Source organism: Pseudophryne corroboree, chromosome 6 (assembly GCF_028390025.1).
Source record: "Pseudophryne corroboree isolate aPseCor3 chromosome 6, aPseCor3.hap2, whole genome shotgun sequence".
Taxonomy (NCBI): domain Eukaryota; kingdom Metazoa; phylum Chordata; class Amphibia; order Anura; family Myobatrachidae; genus Pseudophryne; species Pseudophryne corroboree.
In genome coordinates, this window is record NC_086449.1 from 827,017,949 (window position 1) to 827,036,953 (window position 19,005).

Below are 19,005 nucleotides of genomic sequence, written 5' to 3' on the forward strand. Positions count from 1 at the left end.
CAGTTGCCGTGGCCACCAGGTCCGATGGACCGACCCCAAATAACTCCTCTTCCTTTATACGGCAATACACCTTTGTGCCGTTTGGAATCTGCATCACCTGACCACTGTCGTGTCCATAAACATCTTCTGGCAGATATGGACATCGCACTTACTCTTGATGCCAGAGTGCAAATATCCCTCTGTGCATCTCGCATATATAGAAAATGCATCCTTTAAATGCTCTATAGTCAATAAAATACTGTCCCTGTCAAGGGTATCAATATTTTTAGTCAGGGAATCCGACCAAGCCACCCCAGCTCTGCACATCCAGGCTGAGGCGATCGCTGGTCGCAGTATAACACCAGTATGTGTGTATATACTTTTTATGATATTTTCCAGCCTCCTGTCAGCTGGCTCCTTGAGGACGGCCCTATCTATAGACGGTACCGCCACTTGTTTTGATAAGCGTGTGAGCGCCTTATCCACCCTAAGGGGTGTTTCCCAACGCGCCCTAACTTCTGGCGGGAAAGGGTATACCGCCCATAATTTTCTATCGGGGGGAACCCACGCATCATCACACACTTCATTTAATTTATCTGATTCAGGAAAAACTACGGTAGTTTTTTCACATCCCACATAATACCCTCTTTTGTGGTACTTGTAGTATCAGAAATATGTAACACCTCCTTCATTGCCCTTAACGTGTGGCCCTAATAAGGAATACGTTTGTTTATTCACCGTCGACACTGGATTCAGTGTCCGTGTCTGTGTCTGTGTCGACCGACTAAAGTAAACGGGCGTTTTAAAACCCCTGACGGTGTTTCTGAGACGTCTGGACCGGTACTAATTGTTTGTCGGCCGTCTCATGTCGTCAACCGACCTTGCAGCGTGTTGACATTATCACGTAATTCCCTAAATAAGCCATCCATTCCGGTGTCGACTCCCTAGAGAGTGACATCACCATTACAGGCAATTGCTCCGCCTCCTCACCAACATCGTCCTCATACATGTCGACACACACGTACCGACACACAGCACACACACAGGGAATGCTCTGATAGAGGACAGGACCCACTAGCCCTTTGGAGAGACAGAGGGAGAGTTTGCCAGCACACACCAAAAACGCTATAATTATATAGGGACAACCTTATATAAGTGTTTTCCCTTATAGCATCTTTTATATATTTCTAACGCCAAATTAGTGCCCCCCCTCTCTGTTTTAACCCTGTTTCTGTAGTGCAGTGCAGGGGAGAGCCTGGGAGCCTTCCCTCCAGCCTTTCTGTGAGGGAAAATGGCGCTGTGTGCTGAGGAGATAGGCCCCGCCCCTTTTTCGGCGGGCTCGTCTCCCGCTCTTTAATGGATTCTGGCAGGGGTTAAATATCTCCATATAGCCCCCGGAGGCTATATGTGAGGTATTTTTAGCCAAAAAAGGTTTTCATTTGCCTCCCAGGGCGCCCCCCTCCCAGCGCCCTGCACCCTCAGTGACTGCCGTGTGAAGTGTGCTGAGAGGAAATGGCGCACAGCTGCAGTGCTGTGCGCTACCTTAAGAAGACTGAGGAGTCTTCTGCCGCCGATTCTGGACCTCTTCTCGTTTCAGCATCTGCAAGGGGGCCGGCGGCGAGGCTCCGGTGACCATCCAGGCTGTACCTGTGATCGTCCCTCTGGAGCTAATGTCCAGTAGCCAAAGAAGCCAATCCATCCTGCACGCAGGTGAGTTCACTTCTTCTCCCCTAAGTCCCTCGTTGCAGTGATCCTGTTGCCAGCAGGACTCACTGTAAAATAAAAAACCTAAGCTAAACTTTTCTAAGCAGCTCTTTAGGAGAGCCACCTAGATTGCACCCTTCTCGGCCGGGCACAAAAATCTAACTGAGGCTTGGAGGAGGGTCATAGGGGGAGGAGCCAGTGCACACCACCTGATCCTAAAGCTTTACTTTTTGTGCCCTGTCTCCTGCGGAGCCGCTGTTCCCCATGGTCCTTTCAGGAACCCCAGCATCCACTAGGACGATAGAGAAATTGCACTGTTAGGGCTGAAACACACGTGCCGGCTCCCGCCGCCCGGCTTTTTACCTCTGCCGTGCTGCAGAGACACATGCAGCGCAATGTGTCCTTTCACACGGCACGGCTGACGGGTTGCAGACGGAAATATCCACTGGAAGGTTCGGCTGCCGGGCCGGGGCCGTGCAGTCTTTGAAGGCAGAGAACCGTCTGTGTGAATGAGAGCTTTCACACACAACGGGTTTTTTTCAAGCCATGTCTGCTGCGGCTCAAAGCCGTTGTGTGTGAAAGACTCTGCCGGATGGCAAAAAGCCGGACAAAGTTTGGGACTTAAACACTGCAAATTACTGGCAACTTGCATTGAAATCACATAAAAAAATATGAATCTATCCATGTAACAGGTAACCTAAAAGGGATTTTTATCAATAGACTGCAGCTTTAACTAAAAGAAAAGACAGACCGTTATTCTTTGCCTTATGACCCTTTAAATGCCACATACGCCAGTAGTGACCTTTCGGGAAGTAATCCTGCTCGCACACAACGCAGGAAATAGGAAGCACACTTTTGCACGACGGTCACATAAGCAGCTATAAGCAAAAAAAACTAAAAACAATGCAACTTTTTGAAAAACTCGGAGTCCTTACCCTTGTGGCCGGTACATATCGGTGAACGAGGGCATGCCGCCGGCTTGTTCCATCATGACAGCATGGAAGTGACCCCTATTGTTCTCCATAAGTGGGTAGCTGGGGCCTGGTGGTTGTTGACCATTGGTTTGGCCATGTACAGGGTGGCGTGGTGGATGTAGAGGCTGGTGCGGGAACCCACGAGGCTGGTAGTGTTGCGGTGGATAGTGTGGTTGAGACATCATACTGTGCTGGGGTCGGAAGTTGGCATTACTCCAGCTGGGTGGTCCCCCATAGACGAAACCACCGCTCTGCCTTTTGTGACTGTCTAAATCCAAAAACTGTTTGGGGCTCTCGGGCCGGTCTGAGGAATCTTCACTCCTTTTGTCCGTCTCTTCCGTCTGCTCGGTGGTTTCACCCGGCACGGCCCGTGGCTCCCCCTCCAGCAAAGGAGACATGAGTAGACTCCTCAGTTCCCCCACACCCTGCATGCCGAGTGCCCCATCTGGGTGGGGGTAGCCACCCGCGTGCTGCTGTGCTTGCTGCCAGCGTGGGTACTCCTGAGGATAAAATGGAGGCTGCTGGTAAGTAAGATATGGAGGCTGTGTGTGTGGTGGTTGCTGGTAAGGATATGCCTCCGTCTGGTGGTGGAACCTGGGATAAGGCTGAACATGCTCATTTCCAAATCTTTGAGGAGGGAAATGAGAAGGATGGGGTCCTGGAAACCTTTCAATACCGGCATGATGGCCCATGATGGGTTTGAGTCTGCTGCCACCAGATGGAATCATGGGGGCAAAGACACCTCTGTCCACTGGTCCCACCACATCTGCTTGGGGTCGAGGCAAAGTGACCTCCTTAGGTTCCGTTACAGAGGTGCCTACCGCCGACTCCTGTGACGTGGGTAATTCCATTGCCTTGTCTGGTGCATTTCTACCAATGAAACCATTTTGAGGGCCAACTGGGATGTCCTGGTCATCTCCAGCATGACCGACAGATCCAGAATCCCATGACTTCTTCCCATCCCCAAGGGTATCGGTTGGCAAATTACCCAGGGGCTGAAGGTTTCCCTCAGTGGGAAGCGCTGTACCGTGCTCCCCATTGGTGGGCAGGGTCACTGATAGAGCAGAGACGGGTGGAGTCTGAGCCCTGGATGTCACAGGCGTCCGTAAAGATGGAGACAAATCTGGGGAGATAAGAGCTCGGTCAGATTCAGCTTAGGAGGTACAATAAATGCAACATAGTCCCTCTCTAGGTCTAGTGGACAATAGCAGGAGAAGCCGTTCCATTCTGAACGCTTTCCAGGAGACAGGAGGCACTTGGAACCTCACAATGTACTAACAAACAGCATAGATTTAAGTGTTCAGTAACCCATGTCTACTGCACAAAGTAGCGGAAGAGAGGTTTTAGGGCATGCAGTATATCTGTACCTGTAACATAAGGACTTTGGGAAAGGAGGGTGATCTAGTGGACTACAATGGGAATGATGGGAACGAGAATCAGGTTTGAGCTGTGGGTTACAAGTTACTTCTTTTCTCCTCTCTATTATACTGGGGGGAAGATCAGGGTTGCTGGGGTGGTAGGTGGCCACTAGAAGTAGTACATGGAAACAAGGAACGTCATGATATTCTGGGAGCCGATTACATTGGAGAAAGTACGAGTTTCGTGAAACGTACAACTCTCAGCCTATTTATGAAGGCTTACAATTCCAATAATGTGACGCATGATCCAAATAAAACTAAATGCAGGAAAATTCAACTATGTCTGAAACGAAACACACATAAACCAGTCATTACCCTTCTCGTCCGACGCTTGGTCCATCTGCCTGGCAGGCGGAAGGCTTGCGTCTGCTCCGTTATATATTTCAGGTGGGAAGGGAGCGGGCAATGGCTGGGCCCGGTACCCAGAGGCTGGGGGACAGACGAAGGAGGAGAGTCTCTGCATTGCCACCATCTCAGGACTGTCCATCATGGAGTTGCCAGAAGGGACAAACAAGGATCTGCTATTGAGGTTGGGTCCTGGAGGCTTCAGACGAGGGTCCACAGGCTGCATGTAGTGGGGAGAACCTGCCCTAGCAGAATCGTTCTGTGTCCCGTTTCCTCTCCACATAGGTGGTGGAGGTCCGTATCTGTAAGGTGGGTATGTGACGCCAGAGGGGGGCGCTCTTTCACCTGGGACAGGCGGTCTGATGAGTGGCATATAGCCTGTGGGACACGGTGTTTGGGGATGCTTGCCACCTTCCTGGACAGTCATGGTAATGGGGTAAGGAGGCTCCGAAGCATTGTGGGGTCCCTGAGACGGTCGGAAATCCATATTCTTATTGTTAGACATTCCAGGAGCTCCCGTGACAGACTGTAACGAGAAGACGGATCACATGAACGATAATTAAAATACAGTTAGCCAACTGCTCCACTCTATTATAGTGCGTATCTCTTTGAACCAGTCTAAGGGCCGTGTCCCCCTATAGTAACAAGAGGGAAGTATGGCGCACAAAAAGGTACCTGCGCGGTGTAACTCTGGACGCGCTGAATGGGATCGCCTGGGTGCGGTTCTGGAAACCTCATTGGTCCATAGCTGAGGCCGGTGTCCGAGCCTCTCAGAGGCGCATGCATTCCCGGCACAGGAGGCTGGTTGGGGAAAACAAAACAGACTTTATATAATAGGTGATCTGTTCCATCTGCTGCTGCATTATGGGAAGAAGCCGAACTGTCATGGCTCCAGGTATATATTCCCCAACACCTAGTACGTGGATGAGATCAGAGCGTAGGGATCGGATAACAGTGGAAATGAGGACAGGGATGAGGAACACTGCAGAGGAAATATGGGGCAAGGAGAACCTGGAGAACTGGAATTGGGGGTTCTGGGACACAAATCTCAGTTTAATTCATAGTAATGACCAGACGCCAGTGTGAGCACACGGGGAGAGGGGTCATTTTACAGTGGTAAGTAGGAGTTGGGAGTACTCCCCTTATCTCACCCTCCATTACTGCTCATGCCACCTGGCCAGACTGGAGTGCCACATGTTCTCACCATGTTTTCTGGGTGGAAAGAGTGCCTGGGCATCCCGCCATACTGCAGCGGGTGAGGGTATGGCGTCTTGCTGGTTTTATTCATGGATGTGCAGAGTCGCTCTTCTCCATCCTCGCTTGGCGAAGACTGCTGCATGGCGCTGCTCTCCGAGCTCTGCCGCTTCCTGCCACCATCCTCTCTGCTCTTCCTCCAGCCCCCGGCTTTGGAGCGTTTGGCCTGGCTCCGCCTCTTCTGGGGCTTCTCCTCATCCAACCGGATCCAGCTCTCCCCACCCGAGTCCCCCTCGTCATCAGGAAGGTGCTTGAGTAACGCCTTTTTAAAACAGCGCTCCAAATTCTCTGCCATCTGTGTGTACTCTGCAACGGGCATACAACATGGCAGCATTACACCAGCAGGAGATAACTCCCCCTCCCCCAACAAAGTGTACGGGCACCAGACTATTGAGGGAATATAGAGGAATTATTTGCATGTGCCCCAGAAAAATTATTAAAGAAAGGGGATTAAAGAAAACAAACGTATCAAGCCACAGACTGAGAGTTATATAGTGGGAGGAGCAGGGTCCCCAGCAGCACAGAGTATATCAGGAGATGAGTGACGTGTCAGTGAGGACAGGGCAGCATGTGACAGGGGCAGTGACATGGTGACATGATGTGAGAAGGGGAATGGAGGCAGCAGGAAGCCACAGACTGAGAGTTATATAGTGGGAGGAGCAGGGTCTCCAGCAGCACAAAGTATATCAGGAGATGAGTGATGTGTCAGTGAGGACAGTGCTGCATGTGACAGGGGCAGTGACATGATGTGAGGAGGGGAATTGAGGCAGCAGGAAGCCACAGACAGAGTTATATAGTGGGAGGAGCAGGGTCCCCAGCAGCACAGAGTAGATCAGGAGATGAGTGATGTGTCAGTGAGGACAGTGCTGCATGTGACAGGGGCAGTGACATGATGTGAGGAGGGAATGGAGGCAGCAGGAAGCCACTGACTGAGAGTTATATAGTGGGAGGAGCAGAGTCCCCAGCAGCACAGAGTATGTCAGGAGAGGAGTGATGCGTCAGTGAGGACAGGGCTGTGTGTGACATGATGTGAGGAGGGGAATGGAGGCAGCAGGAAGTCACAGACTGAGAGTTATATAGTGGGAGGAGCAGGGTCCCCAGCAGCAGAGTATATCAGGAGAGAAGTGATGTGTCAGTGAGGACAGGGCTGCATGAGACAGGGGCAGTCACATGATGTGAGGAGGGGAATGTAGGCATGAGGAAGCCACAGACAGAGTTATATAGTGGGAGGAGCAGGGTCCCCAGCAGCACAGAGTATATCAGGAGGTGAGTGATGCGTCAGTGAGGACAGGGCTGAATGAGGGGCAGAGAGAAGAGCTGTCAAAATTCTCAGACCACTGCTTACTCCACATTAATCCTGTTCATACATACACACTAAATGTACTATAAATTCAGATTTATCGAACACCTAAAATTGGGACAAAATGAATAAGCCGTGACAAGCGACCCGCAGGTCGTATGCTGGAGGTAGGTACAACAGACTGTTAGCACAGGACCACCACCACTTAGCCACTTACCACTGCTTGGCCCGTTGTACTTCACGCAGTTCTTAAAAATGGTTTTCATGTCTTTGACAAACTGGACCTTGGTGAGATAGTACCCGGAACACAGCCTCTGCTCCACCTTGGAAATGTCCATCGGACACTGGGGGAAGAAGCAGATCGTGGTGATGCCGTAACCGCTCAGTCATAGGTTACCCTGCACATTCACCCCTGTAACCCAGGGCCACTGACACGCGTCTCTCATTAAAGGATGAATTCCAGCAAGACCTGGACACAGCAGCCGCCTCCTCCTCCATCACCTCCAGACCCCCCTTTCCCACAGTGCCGCCTGTCATTCCGCTGCTACGAGATACTGCACCTCTACCATCACGGAACATTATACATAATACATATGGAAAGCGGAAGAGGATTTTCCTTAGTGACAGAATCTGGCCAGGCATGGTAGGAAGAAAGCGCAACACATGGCTAGCTTCCGGCGCAGTAGGTGGCCAATTTTATGGTATGGATGCGGTTAGATCAACGTAGTATCTATAGTCACAATTTCAAGATTCCAGCATTGTCGTCATTCTGAATGTTGACTTTTTTCCCCACATCCACAAAATGACACATAAATCTGTGCTTGCAATATAAATGGGGTGGGGGTGGGGGTGGGGGGGGAGTGGTTTATAATGCACATTTCTAGCCAACTCTATGGGAGTAGCCTGAACTGTTGGCAAGTACCCGGTGAGCCCAAAGCAAGGGCACCCAGCACCCGACCATTGGGGGCACACATTTCCTATAACGCTGGGCTTACCGTGATGATATCATAATAATTCGGGGCATAGGACTCGTCCACCGGCTCCAGGAAAGGCCAGGAATCCTTGTGGGCCTTCACCGCATCTAGAACTGGGAAATCGGAGAACAGGACAAAACATTATTCCGCAGCTTCCATATACACGATGGCGTCATTCCAAGCCGGGGACAGATCAAATCATAAATTCCAAGCATGTGGACAGATGGGGAACAAGGAGGAGAGCGGACAAGACAGCAACTTCAGGACCTACCCCGAACGTTTACACAGGAGACACACTGGCACGGCTGGCAGAACGCTCACCTTTGTACATCGCTGTGTAGTGATCGTCCAAGTCGAAGCTCAGCCTAAAGAGAGAGAGAGGAAGAGGAGAGCATGAGGGGACCTGACCGCGCGTCACACTCGCGTGAGACATTAGGATGCCGACTTACAGGTCAGGGACTCTATAATCCTCTCTGACGGGCGAGTTGGGCCCCAGGTTGAACAACTCGGGGGGCAACTCTTTTCCCTGCGACAAGAGCCAGGCGCGTTCCTCCCGCAGCTTCCGCCTCCGCGCTCGCTCTACAGAGATTTAACAAGGGAATTTTACAATGAAAGCTGGTTTCTCATTGGTTATATACAGTATATGACCCTCTGCGTCCCCCGTATCGCTCACCTTCCACCGACTTCACCTTCTCAGCCATGAGCCTCTTCCTCTCCTCTTTCTGTAGCAGCTCCTGCTCCTTCCTCTGCATGACCATCAGTAGCTGCCTCTCATCCTCCTCCTCCTGCGCTCTGAAAGGATCCGCCTCCTGCGGGGCACAGGGTTATCGTTACTCAGGACACAGCCACTGGCAGGAGCAGGAATCTAGAACTAATTATTATTCTACATTCAATGCTTTCAAAATCTGAAGCTGTTGTCAAAGTGGGCGTGGCCTGTGCGAGTGCAGAGGAGGTTGGCGCAGTAGGCGGTTTAATGGCTCGCCAAAAATAACCTACGGTGTACAGCAGGATAACGGTATTATTTTACTTACATGGAGACTGGCAACGTTAATAAATAATCAGTTTTGATTCTGACACAACAGGCGTTACATACTTCTACCAGCAGATGGCGCTGTAACACCGCCGGCTGTTTCAGCCTGTCTTGCCCAATACAATGACAGGGTTCCTGGTCAGCAGCTCACCTTTTGCTGGAAAGCGGAGAACACAGAATGGCTGGACGACCTCTTGGAGAAGAAGGGAGTCTTGTCAGTCTGCAGCTTCATCTTCTGAGTCTGACAGAAAGAATAGGAAGAAATGAAGTTCCGGCTTGGCGGCGACTCCCTGCCTATGTCGCGCGGCGCACTCCGGGACGTCTCACCTTCTGAGAGATCATGCTGCAGATCTCCGGCAGGAACTCTTCACTCAGAATCTTATAGAGGTGGCGCTCTTTCTGGTTGCCCTTGTCCCGGAAACTCTCCGTAATCTCTCTCCATTCCTGCTCCGTCTGGCAGAGTAGGCACCAGAGCCCCTCGCCGGGGGTACGGTCTGAGGGCGCGTACAACAAGAACGCTTACATTCTATGTCTGGTGCAACAGCCTGATCCCCAATAAAGACCAGCAGCCCAACCCAAAGTAAATATCAGATATACACCCCAGTATGGGAACCAGACTCTAGCGCAAGAAATACAGAGGCCGCCAGGGGCAGAGGGGGATTCTGGGAGCGACCGAGCGCTTCTCATTGTGATCACTGTGTCTGCACTATAAAGTCGCCCAGGAAGCCCTGCACTGAGGTAAAGTATCCTACTGCCAAGCTGTACAGCTCCCTAGCCCCTGGATTGTAAGCGAGCAACACACGCGGATCTTCTGGTGATCATAGAGGGAATTGCAGAATCACCCCCCGCCATATACACTGCAATAGGGGGAGATTCAATGTGCCATGCTCAATATAGGCTGAAAGGGCCACGGGCATGCAGCCAACCCATGCGTACTTAACTGTATGTGTAAAAATAAAAACTGTTTAATATATGAAGAAGAGGGCCCCCCTTACCACTCTTGCTCAAAACGTCTTCCATCGCCGGTGGCGGCTGCGGCTTTACTTCTACTTGCTCGCTGTAAGAGAACATAACGGAATAATCACATTTGTCATTTGAAATATACATTGCACCAGGATAATGAATGCTGTGCAAGTTACATAACGAGCTACAGGCACATCCTCCTGAGGAAGAGGCTAACAAGATTTCAGGCTCCTCCCTATTATATGCAAATCAGCCCATTCATTATACGAAATCTCACTCACGAGAAAGCTTATTTTGCATCAATCCTTCACCCACAGGGAATTTATATGGCACTTTCTTCATTGCAACGGGCAGCACAGTGGCCTGGTGGTTAGCATTAACGCCTCACAGCGCGGATGTCATGAGTCATGGCTCACCTGTGTGGCGTTTGCAAGTCCCCGCTGTGTACGCGTGGGTTTCCCCCCCACACTCCAAACATATACTGGAAAGTCAATAGGATGCTGCCTCTAGAGCAGAGGTTCTCAAACTCGGTCCTCGGGGGCACACACAGTGCATGTTTTACAGGTAACCCAGCAGGTGTACAGGTGTATTAATTACTCACTGACACATTTTAAAAGGTCCACAGGTGGAGCAAATTATTTCACTTGCGATTCTGTGAGGAGACCTGCAACATGCACCGTGTGGGGTCCTGAGGACCGAGTTTGAGAACCTCTGTTCTAGAGTGTGTGTGTGTGTGTGTGTGTGTGTGTGTGTACGCTTGCATGTCAGGGAATATAGACTAAGGGGGCATGTACTAAGCAGTGATAAAAGTGGCGAAGTAAGCCAGTGGAGAAGTTGCCCATGGCAACCAATCAGCTGCTCTGTATATGTTTATAGTATGCAAATTATAAATGTTACATCAATGCCGATTAGTTGCCATGGGCAACTTCTCCACTGGCTCATTTCACTGCTTAGTACATGTCCCCCTAAGTTCCAACAGGGCAACAACAGACAAATGACAAACCATTCTATACGGCGCTGTGTAAAACAAGTGGCATGTTATAATAATCGCCTCTACTTGGTGGTACCCAAGAAACATAACCCACCTTATCACAGCCTCTTCCAGCAGCAACTTCTTCTTGGGGGGTCGCCCCCTTTTCCGTACAGGCTTCTCAGGCGCCGCCATCGCCCTAAGTCCACGATAAGAGAAAATGTCAAAAGCAACTTAAATGAGGACGTATCGCAGGATGGGAAGGGGTAAAGCGCTGCATGATGTTATTATTACGTATGTTAAGTGACCCCAGCAGCCAACGTGGACTAATATCTGCGAGGGTGACGGATGCTGTAGGGATTCGCAGAGCAGTATCCCTAGGCCTAGGCGCGGGGTAATAGGTCACATGTCCCGGCGGCTGCACGGGAAACAGGCAGAAGGCTCACTTACTCTTCCAGTGCTCGCTGCCTCTTCTCCCAGGAAGGCTCCTCTTTGTAGAGCCTGGTGCCATAGAAGTACCAGTACAGGTTCCCCAGCGAGTCCTCCCCGAGCGGTTCCACGCGCAGACTGTCCGCGTCCAGGCCCTGAAACCACACAAACAATCAGAGGTATGAGGGGAGTCAGTCAGTGAGCCCGCAGCGGCAGTACCTGTCATTTTACACATTCATGGAGGAGACATTGATAGGCTGAGAGGTCACTATGGCTCCGCCCATAAACCATCCGCCATTGCTATCTGAGGCACATTCACATTGCTATCCTGCATATTTTCATGCAGTCTGAAGCCCGTATCTCCCAGGACAATGGCGCACCTTAAGAAGGTCGAACACGTCGTCTGCGTCCAGCCGGTAGTCACACAGTCGGTGGAGGATCTCCAGCCGGGTGCGCAGGGGCAGTTGGTGGAAGTTGGCTCCATTTAGCGGGTTGGGTTTCCCCTCCTCGAGCTCCCAGCGGTAGCTGATGATATCCTCCAGGTAGACGTGGAAGGTCTGCGCGCTGGGAGAGAGAGATTTTACCTCACAGAATGAAGTGGAACAGACGCGGTGGGAGGGGACAGACCGTTACCAAGCCTTATGCAATTTCCCCCCTCTTTCCTGTGTCAAATGACAAAATCACCATTGCAGCAAGTGGTCAGACACTGGTAATGTTTGCTCTGTACAGGGGGAAGTAATTTCACAGCGCACACCAGATTTCCTGTGTATTCGGTCCCTGAATAAATTGTGACACCTCTTATGGAGAGTTGCAGGAGACCAATGGTTATGCTGAAGGCATTGTATGTGGAAGTATTCAGACATCACAATTTCCATTTAATAAAGAACAAACTTTGTTTTGGTTTAATTCTCCCTAAAAGCACATTACAATCTAGTGCCGCGTGCATGGGGTAGAACTACAAGTCTCAGCATGGGATCCAGCCGTTCCAAACAAAACACAAAGACAGCCGGCAATCACGTTGGACATACAGAGGTTCACGAGCGCGGCCAGTGTAAGTGCTCGGGCATACGTGCGTTAATGTTATGCGTTTAGTGACTGCAGTAATGTCAGTGTGCAGCTCAGACTCTGCGCGGTAGCAGAGTGTTCAGTAGCGCTCACTGATTGAGTCGTACGCAGAGGGGGGGGGCCTTTGAGAAACACACTTCCAACGCTCTTAAGATGGGAAACTACAGGTCTATGCCCTAAGGAAGCCAGGCTGCAGCAATAAATAGCAACAAAGCTTTTCCCCACACAACATACCCCTGAGAACCAGCTAGAGGTTACATATGAACCAATTAGTGTGATACAATTCAGAGAATGGTGTTTTTACGTTATAAATGCATTTGCTGAGACGTTATAAAGAACAGCTGTTTTAGAACTACAAGCTGCAGCATAACCAACAGGGCAACACAGACCGTTCTAGAATCCCACAGACTAGGCTATGCGTTTCTCAGCCTCGCAATACATGTATATAAGCCTAGTGAAACTGGACGGCTTTTTTACTGTAAACCACCCAAACATGAGGGAAAGGAGACTAAAACATTAGGGCTCAAAGACTCCCTCCCCGCACCACAATACAATATCCTGAAATCAGCTCCCAATACAGCGGAAACACACTGCAAGACCTCCGCCACACTATGATAAACCCCATCTACTTCCACTGGTATCCAGATGATGATCTACTAGTGTCACCCCCCCAGGTTTTGGGCAGGGCGCAGAGGTGTCGGGAAGTTAGCGCACGGCTTAGCACCTGCAAAGGAGGCGTATGCTATAACTGGCGTCACATATCATGAAACATAACAGATGACATTTTTTTTTAAAGGTGTCGACCATTTCATTGTATACTTTTTCCATCTGTCGACCATATGGAGCTGACCTAATGACTGTCTAATTCCTGCAGATCTTCTGTACCACACACATTTCCACTACATGTGTCTCAGGTTAGTGGATTGGTAATAAAGAGATAACCACTAAGAAGAAAAATGATCACTTAACCTTTCAGAAAGACTGTGTGCATGCAGAGGGTGTAGAAGTACAAGTCACAGCATGCCCTGTCAGACGTGCAGTTCTCAGACATGCAAGATGGCCACTGCTGTGTCAGAACAGCCGGCACACCACGTATGACTGTAGTGACAGCATCAGATACACAGGTGTGATATTTGGCACTCACGTGATGTCACTTCGCTGGTAGCAGCCTCGCAGGAGACAGGACACAAGCTCACTGAGGAATCCCACGTCATCACGGTGCAAGGCGTCTTCCAATTCCTGCGACCGGGAGAGAGGTGACAAGAAATAGTCCATTTAGTATGCTTCTGCGCCATAAGGAGCCTTGTCACATCCACCGATATTCATGTGCAAGTTACTACACTTCAGCAGCAGGAGTTATATAGCCCCGTCAGCCATTGTATGAGGCCCAGGGCAGTGTGTAATAGATGAATATAGGGCTACCTCAATGGCACCACAGAACGTACGCAACACACTGGGTGATCTCCCATAGTTAGCAATCAGCGCTATATTGCTGATTGGCAATTAGGGGAGATCACCAGTGCATACACACTGAACGATACTGATGTACGATATCGTTCAGTGACGTCACCCCCGAACATGCAGCTCTACCATGTAAAAGTTGAGCTGCATGTTCAGTAGATAATGCCTCAACGAAAACGACTCACAGGTGCGCGCATTGTTCAGACATACGCACTAGACGATATGAACAGTAGATATGTTTTTAAAAAGATTATCGCTCATATCGTCTACTGTATCGCCTACTTACTGTGAGTAACCCTGCTGTGTCAACATGGGTGGGGGGGTGCAATTATTTCTCTTCTCCCAAGCATGCTTCCGGTGAGTAACACTACTGTCACCATTAGGTTAGTTCTAAATCCAAGTTGGGTAAGGGACCTCTGACGTCACCGGGGGGAGGAGCCATGGCCGAACATGGTACCCAAAATGTACGCTCGCCACGCTTTGGGCTCGTAGAACTACCCTGCTGGCCTAGCTCCTCCCCCTGGTGACAAGGCTCCCCCTGACATCATAGGTCCGTTAGGCCACTTGATTCTAGCATCTACCTTTGGGGAAGGGGGGGGGGGGGGGATGGCTGGGAAATAATTTCTCCTCAGCCAAGCACACATCCTGTGAGTAACAGTACTGTCACCATGGCGGGGGAAATAATCCACATCTGTAAGTGAGGTGGGCGCTCCCATAGGGATCAGCCAGCGTGTTCATGTTCTGAGTATCCATCTCTTCCCCAGCCTTCTGTCAGGAACCACAACAGACGGGGCAAAGATGGATAAGGACAACAATCAACGACTGGCGGTCTGTACAGCGACTACACGCAACACAACCATCTTCTCGCTTGGCCTGTGACAGGAACTTTTACATATGAATATTTCGTACAGAATCCCACGGTATTTCCAGCTCAGTGGCCAATCATTATAACGGAAAAACTGATGATGATGATGATAATAGTAGTAATGTTTATATTTATATAGAACTTTCCTCCTAATACGACTCAGCGTATGGCTTGTAGAACCGTCCTACTTCTAGTTCCTGCTCCCATTCCTCAGGAAACTGCAGAAGCCTCTGATGAGGGAGGTGGGCAAGTTCTTCATTCAGTCAATATGGTCAGACAATAGGGGCCACTGCCCCCTGGTACTGAGCGTGTGTTACCAGCAGTGGCGGGTATGGCGGCTCTGTGATGTGGGCACAGGCTCCTGGCATGGTTTGGGTACAGTTACATTAGAAGATAAGGCCGCTGCTCACCACTGCCCCCTGGTACTGAGCGTGTGTTACCAGCAGTGGCGGGTATGGCGGCTCTGTGATGTGGGCACAGGCTCCTGGCATGGTTTGGGTACAGTTACATTAGAAGATAAGGCCGCTGCTCACCACTGCCCCCTGGTACTGAGCGTGTGTTACCAGCAGTGGCGGGTATGGCGGCTCTGTTATGTGGGCACAGGCTCCTGGCATGGTTTTGGTACAGTTACATTAGAAGATAAGGCCGCTGCTCACCACTGCCCCCTGGTACCGAGCGTGTTACCAGCAGTGGGGGGTATGGAGGCTCTGTGATGTGGGGCACAGGCTCCTGGCATGGTTTGGGTACAGTTATATTAGAAGACACGGCCGCTGCTCACCACTGCCCCCTGGTACTGAGCGTGTGTTACCAGCAGTGGCGGGTATGGCGGCTCTGTGATGTGGGCACAGGCTCCTGGCATGGTTTGGGTACAGTTACATTAGAAGATAAGTCTGTGTCTCACCACTGCCCCCTGGTACTGAGCGTGTTACCAGCAGTGGGGGTATGGCGGCTCTGTGATGTGGGCACAGGCTCCTGGCATGGTTTGGGTACAGTTACATTAGAAGATAAGTCTGTGTCTCACCATTGCCCCCTGGTTCTGACAGCTCACGCTCACCCCAATTCCTCACGTGCTCCCGGATGGCAGCGCCCCGTCTGCAGAGTGCGTTGCGATGACAGACACTATTATCAATATATCACAGCCTTCACAGTCACCAAATCTGGGCCTAGTGAACAGTTTGTGGTATATCCTGGAACAACACTTGAGACAGCGATTCCACCACCTTCTATCAGGCGTCAGTTGAGGGACTTACTTTCAGAAGGTGGGGCTGCCCAATGCCCTATTCAGTGCCTTTCTAGTGCCCAGTGTGCTCCAAATTCAGAAAGTACTTGCAATATAAATAAGGTACATAGAAACCCGATGGACTGTCACATTATTAGCCTTTTCCCCTGACTGTATTCCTGTCCTGCACTCCGGGGAGCTACAGAGAGCTGATCGTGTAGCAGTATAAAGGAAAATTGTATGTGAATCAGTAGCCTGTCAATCAACAGTTGCTACACCAGGGATTCCCCAGCGACAGACCTGCGTTTCACACGCCACCACTTCATGTGCTCTAGACTTTCTCCATCAACAGGCATCAATCATCAAACCAGAGCAAGAGTACCAGGCTCCAGGGACCCCACGGGCGGGTGATCACTGACAGGCTGAGCTACTGAGCCCTGGCCAGAGCCAGGGAAGCGGGCGTAAGGGGAAACAAACTTGGGCACATCCTGTTACTTTGGGGGTGAAGCCTATAAAAGTCAGTAGTGAAAAGGCAGAGGAACAGAGGGGTGTGGTTCATCAAATCGACAGTGTCTAGGTCGACAATGTTTAGGTCGACCACTATAGGTCGACAGTCACTAGGTCGACATGGATGGAAGGTCGACAGGGTTTCTAGGTCGACATGTACTAGGTCGACATGAGGATTTTTTTTTTTTGGTGTCGTTTTCTTCGTAGCGTGACCGGGATCCCAAATTAGTGCACCGCGTCCGCTCGCCATGCTTCGGGTATGGTGCCTTCGCTCCGCTACTGCTTCGCTCGGCACACTTTACCGTTCCAATCGTAGTCCACGTGGATCGTTAAGTACGAAAAAATTCAAAAAAAAGAAAAAAAAATGTGAAAAACTCATGTCGACCTTTAGACCTGTCGACCTAGAAACCCTGTCGACCTATCCATGTCGACCTAGTGACTGTCGACCTATAGTGGTCGACCTAAACATTGTCGACCTAGACACTGTCGATCTTCAGACCGGATCCCGAACAGAGGGCTATGGCAGTGCTTGGAGCGACGGGAGGATCTGTAGACAGAGGGATGGGGTGTGCACATGCCTGGGGCTCCGCTCAGGGCTTAGCCTAATCCTCTATATCGCAGCATTAAAGGGGTTAAAAGTCCCAGCTGTCACTGAACTATAGAGTCTCTTTACTTCTGCTGTTGTGACTTTGGACAGACAGAGCGGCAGCAGGGGAGCTCGGTGAGGGGAGGGGGCCGTTTAAGGACCGTGTAGCCATTATGTATGCACACGCAGCCGCCTCTCTTGGACTCTAGAAGCCCCTCACACAGTGGAATCAAACAAACAGGCAATGAAAGGAGAGCGAATAAAAGGAAGGCCTTTAACACCAGTCCTGGGCCCTGTGGAGAGCTGGAGACTCATTGAGTCTTCCTGGGGAGAGAAACACAAAGGGAAGCACAGGCAATGGACAGGTCTGCCTCCTCCCTAACCCGGGCGAGAAGAGGACTCACCCCAACGCGCGCCAGACAGGGCCACAAACCTACAACAGGGACAGGGAGAGGGCTGTAGAGGAGGACAGGGCTCAGGGCTATAAGCTCCTTCTCCTAGATCAGTCACAGGAGCCTTCCCCATCTGTCACTAAATCCACCAGCCGGGCGGGCGGAGGGGGACTGGCTGTGTACCAAGCTCCGATTCAGTCACCCCTGCAGCCAATTGTGCCCTGCGCCAACACGCACCAAAACTTTACTTGTTCAGCAAAAAACAAAATGGCTTCCCTTTGGTCAAGTGACCAATAAAAGCTGGATTGAGGAAACGCAGCCGTTCCTGCGGTAACAGCGCTAAGCCGCGGTCTCCACATTCAGAGATGGCTGCAGACATAACACCATCACAAATATACGCCCCTGTAATAATTTGCATTCGGAGTTCTGTAATTTCTTATAATGCTCACACGATGACATAAGAGCTCACAGTTTATACAGCAATCACGTATGTATTATATATATTACGCTGTATAAACCATATACATGTGTGTAGGACCACCCGTGTGTGACAACCGATCATACCGGATCAATATAATCCCATCCGCTCTATGTAATGCCCTTCAGTGGCTAGCCCTGTGACCCAGGGGGCATTGCACCCAGAGAGGCCGCTGGCTGAGGGCCCATCTGTAGGGGAATGTGAAGGAGATCCGCCCCCCACAGGCCCTGAGCCCAGCTCATAGCCACATGCTGGGGTCCTGCTGAACTTTTCACCTGGCAGTCACCAGCTAACACCCCGCCGCCCCCCCCCCCCTTCCCCTCCCTTTAACCTTTCTGATGCCGGAACATTATCCTGACCAGCACGTTCCGTCCCCAGGAGAAACTCTCTATAGTTGCATGGGCTCCGAGGGGCCGCAGACATTTACATTTTACTTTATCAGCATTTGCGCAATAGTTTACACTTCTACTTCCCTCGTTGTCGTCTCGCGTGGCGGAACTTCTACCGGTAACTAATCTGTGTTTTAATTCTAAATATTCTGATTTCAGAAAACAAAAAGAAAAGTATTTTACTATTACAATCACAAGCTGTACCCGGCCAGTTACGGTTACGTACTGACTCCTACAGATTAGTGCGACTGGCGCCTGTACAGCCCCCCCATAAGGTACGACTCCTGTACACGCTGTTTTGGCCTCCAGAAGAAATGAATAGGTTAAAACCACTACAAAGGATCTATTTGATATATCAAAAGCAAATGGCCTTGGGGGCTGGGGTGTTTACAACGCTTCACACCCACCCCCTGCTGGCCCTCCTCCCCCATTACTGCCCCACAATAAAGCCCCAACAACAGGACAGCAAGAGCCAGGCACCTCCATGCAGACTATACACACGATGTGATAGTCTGCGCCATACCGAACACAAGGGCAGATGTATTAAGCCTGGAGAAGTGATAAAGCGGTGATAAGTGGAAGGTGATAACGCACCAGCCAATCAATACAGGTTTGAAAAATGACAGTTATGAGCTGATTGGCAGGTGTGTTTTCACCTTCCACTTATCACTTCTTTATCACTGCTTTATCTCTTCTCCAGGCT

General features: G+C 50.6%; 1 protein-coding gene across 1 annotated transcript in view; it reads right to left on the minus strand.

Moving 5' to 3' along the window:
* The window catches only part of LOC134933825 (chromatin remodeling regulator CECR2), a 114,576-nt gene that overhangs the window by 50,587 nt on the left and 44,984 nt on the right, over positions 1 to 19,005 (minus strand). Inside the window, exons 2-17 of the mRNA XM_063929316.1 lie at positions 13,550 to 13,644; positions 11,721 to 11,904; positions 11,362 to 11,495; positions 11,027 to 11,110; positions 9,974 to 10,035; positions 9,306 to 9,472; positions 9,130 to 9,219; positions 8,622 to 8,757; positions 8,398 to 8,527; positions 8,270 to 8,313; positions 7,970 to 8,061; positions 7,192 to 7,318; positions 5,625 to 5,980; positions 5,096 to 5,221; positions 4,391 to 4,946; positions 2,619 to 3,780 (exon numbers count right to left, since the gene is read on the minus strand). Coding sequence (XP_063785386.1) covers positions 2,619 to 3,780; positions 4,391 to 4,946; positions 5,096 to 5,221; positions 5,625 to 5,980; positions 7,192 to 7,318; positions 7,970 to 8,061; positions 8,270 to 8,313; positions 8,398 to 8,527; positions 8,622 to 8,757; positions 9,130 to 9,219; positions 9,306 to 9,472; positions 9,974 to 10,035; positions 11,027 to 11,110; positions 11,362 to 11,495; positions 11,721 to 11,904; positions 13,550 to 13,644 — 3,545 coding nt within the window. The remainder of the gene's footprint in view (positions 1 to 2,618; positions 3,781 to 4,390; positions 4,947 to 5,095; positions 5,222 to 5,624; positions 5,981 to 7,191; positions 7,319 to 7,969; positions 8,062 to 8,269; positions 8,314 to 8,397; positions 8,528 to 8,621; positions 8,758 to 9,129; positions 9,220 to 9,305; positions 9,473 to 9,973; positions 10,036 to 11,026; positions 11,111 to 11,361; positions 11,496 to 11,720; positions 11,905 to 13,549; positions 13,645 to 19,005) is intronic.